General features: G+C 39.6%; 1 protein-coding gene across 1 annotated transcript; it reads left to right on the plus strand.

Annotated features, from left to right (window-relative positions):
* The first annotated feature begins 39 nt into the window (after nt 1–39).
* LOC110956747 (interferon alpha/beta receptor 2-like) lies at nt 40–8,842 on the plus strand. The gene is made up of 6 exons (XM_051958986.1): nt 40–169; nt 531–663; nt 3,994–4,169; nt 4,526–4,686; nt 7,347–7,509; nt 8,327–8,842. The coding sequence occupies exons 1-6, from the start codon at nt 127–129 to the stop codon at nt 8,518–8,520; spliced, it is 870 nt and encodes a 289-aa protein (XP_051814946.1). The 5' UTR covers nt 40–126; the 3' UTR covers nt 8,521–8,842.
* The last annotated feature ends 1,332 nt before the right edge of the window (nt 8,843–10,174 follow it).

Below are 10,174 nucleotides of genomic sequence, written 5' to 3' on the forward strand. Positions count from 1 at the left end.
CACCCATACCCCCAGCTCCCTCCCATCCCTTCCTCTATATGGTGTGTTCTCTAACTTTAAACCAGAGCCTTTTCAGCTTGTTCAAGACATTTAAGTGTGAGCCGTTACAAAGTACATGGAGAGACGATGGGGCTGTGGCTGCTGCTGCTTCTTCTGCATTTTCAACTTGGTAATGCTCCCTGGAATGAGGTTGGGGAGGGGGGTTGAGAGTTTGTAATTGGAATATTGTGACATGTTAGCACTGAAATGTTCATGTATCAGTGAGCTTTGTATTTTGTGAAGGTACATTTACTCTGAACTGAGATGTGTGCATATATTATGGCATTATGTGTATGTGTGGATGTTGGCAGAAGTAGTAAGTGCAGATCAGTTCCGTTAAACTTTCTGCTGTTCTTAGGTCACAGATAGTCATTTAGCTACTGGAAATTTGGTTTTGTGGGGAATGCAGATTTATAAAAGAAAAACAAAGACAAAATGTTGCTGCCAATTTAAGAGAAAATTTTGAAGTGTTATTCTCTCTCCTTCTTCAGTCTTGTGTGTTCTCCTTCCTGCACCTCTCGACGTTTCCATCTCATCTTTCAACTTGGAGCACACTCTCAGCTTCCTGCCAGGTCCCCACACACCTTCAGATGCCAACTTCACTGTTCAAGTCCTGCACTCCAGGTATTCAGGGAAGCTTGGACAGAGAGGAGAGAAAGACTTAGGACAATTATTTATGACATCCCAGTTTGTACATCTTAAACACATGCACTGTTTTTTGTAGAAACAAATTGACAGGATAATTGTCAGAATAATCAAGTGGGATCCTCTTCGTTCTCATGGCACATTCTGCTTAAAGGAACTTGTTGCTGTCTCACAAAGTGTTTTCATTGTAGCTTGGCATCATTCCCACTCTGTTGACCTGGCTCTCAATTCAGGAAACTGCAATTGACTAGTGCACCAGATTTGTGAAATGCATTACATGCTAAATGGCCTGTGAGATTTCTGATTTGTTAATATTTTTAGTGGTGCTAAAATAATAATATACAGTCATGAAAAACAGGATAATACCAGCCTTGTTTTCTTCAATTTCTTGTTCATTTTAATGCCTGGTACAACTAAAGGTACATTTGTTTGAACAAATATAATGATAACAATAAAAATAACTCATAAGGATGTAATGTAAGTGCTGATATCTCGCCATTTCCTATGGTTTTCTTGATAATAACCAAATTCATTTAAATTCTTACATCAAGGTATTCCATGTTTTCTTTTCTGCCTTTATTAGTCACATGATACACACAGAAGTTAGTACTTGATTGCATAACCGTTGTTTTTGATGACTGCAGCCATGCGTCTTGGCATGCTCTCCACCAGTTTCTGACATTGTTCTGCTGTCACAGCAGCCCATTTCTGTTACACAAATTCAGACAAATTTGCTTTGTTTTTGGGCTTGTGGTTCTCTAGTTTGTGTCTGATGATTTTCCACAGGTTTTCAATTGGATTTAGATCTGGTGATTGAGCTGGTCAAGGCACGGTTTAAATGTTGTGGTTCTCCATCCAGGCTTTAACTGACTTTGCTGTGTGACAAGGGGCATTGTCTTGTCAATTGAAAATTGGATTCATCACTGAAGAGAACCTTTGCCCAGTCATAAACAGTCCAATCCTTATGATTCCCAGCAAAGAGTAACTGGGCTTTCCTCTGCCTTTTATTGATGACTTCAGATCAGCGTCAAGAACTCAGTTTCCAACTGTCCTTGCTGAACAAGTCACTTTTCTTGATAGAGCCCACTCATTTTTAAGGTCCCTGGGAGATCTGAGGACGATTCCTGACACAAGAACGGATAAGTGCATGGTCATCTTGTGGGGTAAACAGAAGTTGCCTTGACTAGCTAGCAATTTGGTTGTACCATGTTGGGCTTGTTTTTTCTTGGTGTAATGAATGGCTGTCTTGGAGAGCTTTCGTTTTTTCGCTACCTGTCTCTCACTTGTGCCAATTTCCAGCAGTGCCAAGATGGCTGCCTTTGTGGCTTCACATAATTCTTTTGTTTTCGGCATTATGTGAGAGCTGACAACCTCTGAGTTGAGTTCCAACTTGAATATCAACAGGAAACCACTTTAGACCTTTGCATGTGCAGTGCTGCTTATGACATGAAATGGCCTCTTATTTACCCTTGGAATACAATTAAGCTTAAGCATGTCAAATAGGACAGAAAGTACCATGTAATCAGCTGCATATTTTGTCGTGTTCATTATATTCTTCAAGTAATATACCTTTAGTGATACCAATGAACAAAAAGCTGAAGAAAACCAGGGTGGTCTAATATTATTTCCATGACTGTAAATGTGATCAAGGGAGTATTTACTAACAAGGCTTTGATGCTCTGGATTTGTTCTGTTCAGGTCAGGTTGGGATGACAGATGGAGTCCAACTCATTCAACTCAAGATTAAATTTTGATGAGAATTCTCTCTTGCTGGCACTTCGCTGTGTAGAATGGTGTGACAGCATCCCACTTTTATTCTGCTATAAATGGAGAAAAACTGGCTTGTTTGTATTTCTGTTAACCTATCAGAATCGTTGTAGTTTCAGTGTTTTGGTAGACCATTTGCAGCAACAATGCAGGACGCACTGTCATTGTCACTGTCACAAAAAGTAGCAGGGCTGCTATACTCACTATCCAAATCTTCAGCAAAATTTTCCATTATCAGTATAGTAGGTTGCTGCTTGGAGGTTGTTGTTGTTTCTTGTAGTGATGGGGATTTTGAAAACAATAATACGTGGATGTTGCAGGGGCAGGCAAAAGGTGCATGAAATGCCCGGCCAGGGCAGGTGTATACTCACAGCCTACATCCAGTGAGTTACATTATTTGTATGAACAAATGTAAACTTTGACTAGAAACTGGAGGCATATTATTGTCATAGATAAAATATTGGTATTCTTTCCATGTGGGGCCATGATATAGTATTCTTTATGTTGGGCTTACCAACATAAAGCATGAGTCTGTGAAGGTAAGCTGACTCAGAACATATTCAGTCCACATTTTATAGGGATGATCAGAGGGTAGGGAGGAGGTTGTATGTAAATACAATGGTGAATAGTGGTTAATTTGCATATGGCTGCTAATCAGGGACAGAGGTAGCCTAGCCACGCTAGACAACCCACGGCAACGAATTTAATTCTCTGCCAGGGTGGGTCTAGTTACCCTCCATAAGGCTCGAGGTTGGATGCTCCTAAATCTGGCCGGACGAATCACCATGAAGTGTAAAGTCAGAAGGCGGGTGTAACTAAGTGAGGACAGAGGCGCGACGATTCTGACAGAAACAACCTGAAACAACTAGCCTAGGCGCGCTAGACAACCTACGGCAACGAATTTAATTCTCTGCCAGGGTCGACAACAAAAACGACAACAGTCGTTGAGCTCCATTAGCACCGACTCTGAATAATCTTTCTGTTAACATGTCTGTAATATACTTGAGCTTCACCCATTGACTGTATAAATAAGGCTTCACCGAACTACCGCATCCTCTGATTTCCGGCGCTCTAGGAGCCTATTCGTTGCGCTGATTGGTTGTATACCTACCCAATTGCTGCAGAGTGATTTGATAGACAACCTTTTAGCCCGCCTCCCTCCCTGTCAAGCGTGCCTAGACCCTTGTGTCTTCAGAGCATGGGTCTAGCGCGGCTAGGCTAGGACAGAGGGTAATACAACAAAGAACAAAAGGTAACTGAATCAAGAGATCTGCAGTCAATTGCAAATAGCAAAGGTGTGATAGCAAAAGGTAAGAGGGGGATCTGACAGAGAGTAACACAATATAAGATAAAAGAATTGTGGATAACTGTGGAAAATAGAGTGAAGGAGTGACACATGACATTAAAAAGCATCTGTAGCAAAAGGTGTACAGTTTTCTTCATCAACACTAATTTGCCTTTTTTCTGTTATTAATAATTCCTTTTTGTAAGTTGATGCATGAATCTTAGCTGTGTTTAAGTGTGTTTTCTTTCACATTGGAGGAAGAACTCGTGGAGGCCAGTGGCTGCTTGTTTGGAGCTGAAGGCAGGACAAATATGTAACCTAACCAAAACATTCAAGGACCTGTTCGATCACTACCGAGCCCGTGTCCAGGCTGTTACACCCAACAAGACATCCAACTGGACTATGTCACGATGGTTTCAGCCTGTGTCAGACAGTGAGATATCACCATTATTTTGTTATGTAGAAAGTTAAAAAGAAGGAAACATTTAGTTAAATTGAAAAGTTTAGGAGTCTTTTTAATAGCACATAGAATGCAGTTTAATATTTGTTTAATAATAATGATAATTTTTTCCATATTAGTTGAGTGAAACTTTCCACCTAGAGTACCCTTGAGGTGCAAGTCCAAATGATAGAGAATCACTATTCATTCCTGTTCTCAGTGAAACTGAAAAGGGGAATGTAGTAGCTAATGGTTTCCTCACTGTCAGCCATCTTTGCATCATTGTAATAGTGTGTTTTGCAATTAATGTCTTTCCAGTTGACTGAAAATGAATTCATTTCTACCCATAGCTGTATTGGGACCTCCTGATTTGTCTGTCTCTGGCTGTGGGAACTGTTTGATCCTCCAGCTCAGACTTCCTGCATCTACAGTGCTCAGACAGAACCTGCAGCTGAAGGACCTCTACAGAGAATTGGTCTTCCATGTGCAAAGAACCAGGGATGGAACACAGGTATGTGTCAGTGAAAGCTGCACTATTCAATGTTTTTAGATTTATAATGGATTCAATAACTGTGCAAAACGAAAAGGACCCAAGTCCACAAATTCCTGTCACAGACAGCACATTGCTTCCCGTCCTTCTTTGCAGGTTCTCTTGGTCCTCAACAGAAAGGGTTTGTAACTAGTGTTCAGAAATATTGTTGTCCAAAAGTGAACAGTTTCTTGTAAAGGCATTACACTGTCACAGTCATGCATTTATTAAAAAGCTATTCAACAATGTCCTTCAAACCGTTGTATAGTTGGAACTTTGCAGGAAAATGACACCTATAGCATCAAGGTTTATGTAAAATGAGAATTTTTTTCCGTTTTTTTGTCACTAGCTTTCTCATTATTTTTTGTACAGTAGCCTTGTGATTTTTCAGAAGTTGTCCAATTAAAAATTTAACTCAGCCACACCTCTAATCATCAGACCCTTTACAATTTCTGTGTTTTTGGTAAGTATAATCAAGGGAAGCTTACCCAATTTCCTTCATGATTACAATTTTGACACTGATAGGTTTTGCAATTGAACATTTTTAAAATGATGAGATAATTAAAATAGGGTTTAAAAAAAACATGATTTGATGCATGGTCTTCTTCTCTTCAGTGATTAAACTCACAAGACTTTCTGCACATCTGCATGTTTTTTTTTGTCTTGAGCTTACATGTGTTTAGGTGATACGAAACTCAGCAGTGTGGAATACCAAGAAATGAAAACGGCCAACCCACAAGTCAGTTCTACTGTATGTCATGGATAGAGTCTAGCAGATCATATTTGTGGAGAGGCGCCAAGTTCTCTCACATAGTTAATGTTTTTTAGTGAATGTGGTTTTTGCGCACGTCTTCCTCTCACCATCATTTGCCTGTGTTCAAGGAAATGCTCGGCTTGATGAGAAATCAAAGAGGATAGCTTGTAATTGACAGTGTACAAACATGCAGTTATCAGAACAAACAGTGGAAGCGTAACTCTTAAAAATCATGTTTTCACATTAAGTTTTAAAACATGACAATAAGTCAAGTTGCAAAGTAGTTTTAAGTGCGACATCCAAAACACATTGGAAGCAATAGGGTTAACATAATATAACAGGCTTACTGCCATTTTTACACCATGTCATATTATGTATTTCCTTTTATGTTCTCCTGTTGTAGCAGATCATTCTTGGAGTGAAAATTCAAGAGGCAGGAAATGAAACTCATCACTTGTTATTTCTGTAACTGCAACAATTTCTTGTATATTTAAATAAATGGGTAGTTAAGGCAAGTAGTGACAGCTGGGCAAACGAAAAAAAGAATGCCACCTATAGAAAAAAACTGAAAGTTACAGTAATCATAGTACTTTGCCAGTTACAGGTTTGTAAATCCTAAAAGAGATGACAGGACAAACAGAAAATAAAATAAGATTAACATAGGGCAACGCACATACACACACGCACACACACAGACATTCCACAACCTCATGCATACTCATTGTTCTGCTGTTTTGATTGACATTCAGGGGGGTTGTGAATTTGTTCCCCTAGGAACAGACTGCTAACAGCAAGTTGTACAGTAACATCCTGAGGTGTCCAATGCGAAAGACCTGACTTGAACGATCGAAACTGGTTGCACATGCCAATTTCCTAACACTTGCCCAATAATAAGTTTAATTTAAAAAAAATAACAATCTTTGGTTGCACAAACCAAAAACAATCATCGCTCCCCACCCACCTTTCTCTCCAGATCTGTCTCCCTGCATGTTCAAACAGTGCATAGGTATTTTTTTAAGAGTGCATCCCATTGATAAATGAGTTTTTGAGTGACACCTCAGTGTCCTGGATGTTGTCCAGTAAAAGTATATGTGCTGTGTGAGAAAAAAAACAAAACAAACTAAAGACACTTTGTTGTTTCTAACTTTCTCCCCGAGTGATCATTTTATATTGCCCAAGTACAGCTGTCTTTAATTCATGTAGCCTATATGGTGATTTGTGCCACAGACTTAGACTCTATCAATCCCCAGAACGAAATTCTGTTGTTGCAGCGGCTGGGTATTCAACAACAAGGAGGTAAACAACAAGATTTGTTACAAGTTTCTCAGTTACTTTCTAAATGGAACTGAAACAATTGTCAGTCAACACAATGCCGTGAAGTCACCAGTTCACACCTGCAGTAATTCAGTGAGAACTGCTACAGTTTTTTTTAAACCACTATTTACATAAAATGCGTTTTCTGATTCTGGAAAGATTTGAATGTGAGCATGTCCAGCAATGAAAACCGCATAAACTGAAGCCAAGTATCTCCTCCAAAAGGTCTTCATACACTCACTACATACATATGACAATCGTTTGAAAGAGATATTTGCTATTTGCACATGCTTCTTGTGTCATCTATTGTATTCAAGCTGGGCTTTTATGAATGCATCAAATCAACAAACTGGGGTAATAATGTGGATCTCAACATTCAGAAAATTAGACTTCATCACTGCTACCTCACTACTATATTCTGCTTCATAAACGCTCAGGGAAAAAAAACGGTTTAATCTTGTCACGTACTGTGGGTCACATGGAGTACGTGTTTTCCCTTGTAAACATTCCACAGAAAGTGGGACTCTTCTAAATTTGCTGCTTTAATCAACCTGCTGCTTTTGCTGTGTTTCAGTTCAGACTGAATCTACCTTATGAAGAGGAGACTGTGATTACGTACCTGCAGCCAGGTGTGGAGTACTGTGTGACTGTCTCTGTCACATCGCTCTTTAACTCCAATACTGTCCCCAGTAAGCCTCAGTGTGCTTTCACCAGCCCTCCTTCATCCAGAAGCTCATGTACGTCACACTCAGTTTTGCCTAGATGAAATACACAAGCTATGTTTTTATTCTTTTGTGCAGTCAACTTTAATCTGTTGGTTAAGAAAGCTCTTTGAGAGTGTTTATGTGCATCTTACATAAATGGGATGGAATTTCTACATGTATGTCAGCATATCATTTCCTCTTGATTTAGTCAGAACATTTTAGCCATTTAACATTTAACAATTTTTTTCATCTTGGAATAAGAAACACAGGGAATGAAAAACTAAAAAAACAACAACAACCAAACTATAGATGAGCTATAGGTTCTCCTGTAAATGAAATCAGCATGATCCAAATCCTTGGCGAGGCTTTGTATTTTCAGTGTGTAGGTTACTATCTGGAATCTGTTCTTGTTGTTTCGCATTGTAAAATGAACTTTTTGAAAACAGTTGCATGTTGATAGTCGAGGGGAAGGAGAAAGAGATGTGAAATGCATGGCAGTTCGAAGGCTAATACCTGCAGCCTGCATCCCATGGGTCAGACTAATGTGTTCATCAACCAATCTCTTTCTCATTACAAAAATTTACATACTGCATAATATATGTAAATCAAAATACTATATTGTAGATTACTAAAGGCTGAATGAGAACTTCATTTGAATTGTAGCAGTTTCTTTCAGATATAAATGTGCTGAAGCTGCTGGATTTAGAATCCTCCACTCAGTGCGCTGCATTAGCAATGGCTAACTGAATTTCTAGACTTTCCAGTTGTAATAGGCTCGCTGTATACATGGACATTCCAAGCAGCACAAGTTTGGGAACCTGATGTATGTTGCTGTGTTTCTTGTTCACAGTGCCTACGGTCTTCAGCCTGATGGGTGTGTTCTCTGTGCTGGCGTTCCTCTTCCTGGGGCTGGTTGTCTATGGCAGTCAGCTGAGCTTCAAATTACTAAGACGGCGCATACCCAGAACTCTGGTAACACACCCGACGGTGTCTGCTGGGACTTGTAAAATCAAATGTTCATTATCACATCAAAATTTACTCTAAAAATACTTTAGTATGCACAGAGTACATTTGCGTCAACATATCTGACCCACTTATGTGAGTAGTTGAATGAGCTTGAACTAGCTTAAGGAATTATTTTTTAAAAAAAAGCATGTTTAGCCATATAAACCTTTAAGTACTGATTAAGAGATCACCCAGTTAATAATTCAGCTGAATATATTTGGAAAATGTTAATCAGTTTAAGCTAACGATCATGTGTCAAGGCATCCAAGTGTTAAAACAGCTTTTGTTTCAAAATAATTTGCATCCACATTAAACTTATGAGATTATCTTTTAGAGACTCCAGCCTCCTGAAAATATAAAAACAGCTGAATTTCTGCTTTTTGTCGTGTTTTCATTTGACCAACAACAAAACTGCATCACATCTAGTAAAGAGTGGGACCACTGACTGCACTGAAACCAGCTGGTCAAAATATTAAGAACTTAATTGAAAAACTGCACTTGGGAAAGGTTTAGTAGAATTTTTTAAGTTTGACAGGTCAGTGTGGCTGCTTCAGCCATTACCATCTTGGCAGTGCCTGACTTCCTGAAGCCTAGCTAGTCCACAAAGAAGCAAAGAGGTGGAGCATAAGTGGAACTGAGGCAGACGATGAACACATATGAGCTATAGACTGTCCTATGACAGCATCCACCTGCCACTGCATAATTTTAAGCCCAAATAGATTGTTCCCTACTTTAGACTTTTCTTTTGGTTCCCTTTCACTGCTTGCTCACAGATAATCCAAAGGCAATGTTGCATTGTTGGGTTTTCCATTCTGTTTATAATTCCTAAGGTCTGTACCTTGCTATGCTAAATGTTGTGAGATGACAAATGAGAATTGGCATTATATAAACTGAATTTTAAAATGAGTCAATTTACATTGAAGTAACAAGTAAGGTATGTAGTCCTGTGCCATAGAGCTCCATTGTTAGATTTTACTGTAAGCACATCAGTGAATCACAATGCTGACTTACATATTCCTTTATTGCTTTGGACTGTCATGGGGTGCTGGACCCAGGTGCAGAGACAGGTGGTTAATGCACAGAAAGGTTTTTATGAACAAAGTAAATACAAAACAATTTGAAAAGGGAGAACTAAACAGGAGGGGAGAACCGACAGTGACTAAGCAAACCCTGAAGGGACTTGTCCACAGGATCCGTCAATTTCCCACATCCCATTTATTGTCAATATGAAACACATGCTGGTTTCATTGCAGTGAATTTTGAACTGTGATCCAGTGCACCTCCCCACAGCTCATTTGTTTAAAGTAGACTTGATTTCTACTTAAAGCAAATTTGGTGTGGCAAACGGAGGTCCAACACATCGTGAAACTTTCCTCAAACTTTTAAACTAGGCATCACTGAACTAAAAAGAGAACAGATTGAGCAACTGCACAGGTTATTTCTCGCCTTAAATGCTTTCAGAAATATTTGTCGCTGAACTGTTTTAGCGGTCAGGGGTCCAGGTCCACTTCAGGAGAGGGGTCCAGATTCACTTGCAGGCCACTGGGTCAGATGGAGCAGACAGGGGGCGTCCAAGTCCATTTAGGACTGACAGGACGGAGGGCTGCAGCGGTGGCACCACAGAGCAGGCAGAACCGGACAGTGGAACTGTGGGCAGAGCAAACAGGTATTAAAACAGATCAGACAGAGAACT

Source organism: Acanthochromis polyacanthus, chromosome 14 (genome assembly GCF_021347895.1).
Source record: "Acanthochromis polyacanthus isolate Apoly-LR-REF ecotype Palm Island chromosome 14, KAUST_Apoly_ChrSc, whole genome shotgun sequence".
NCBI lineage: Eukaryota > Metazoa > Chordata > Actinopteri > Pomacentridae > Acanthochromis > Acanthochromis polyacanthus.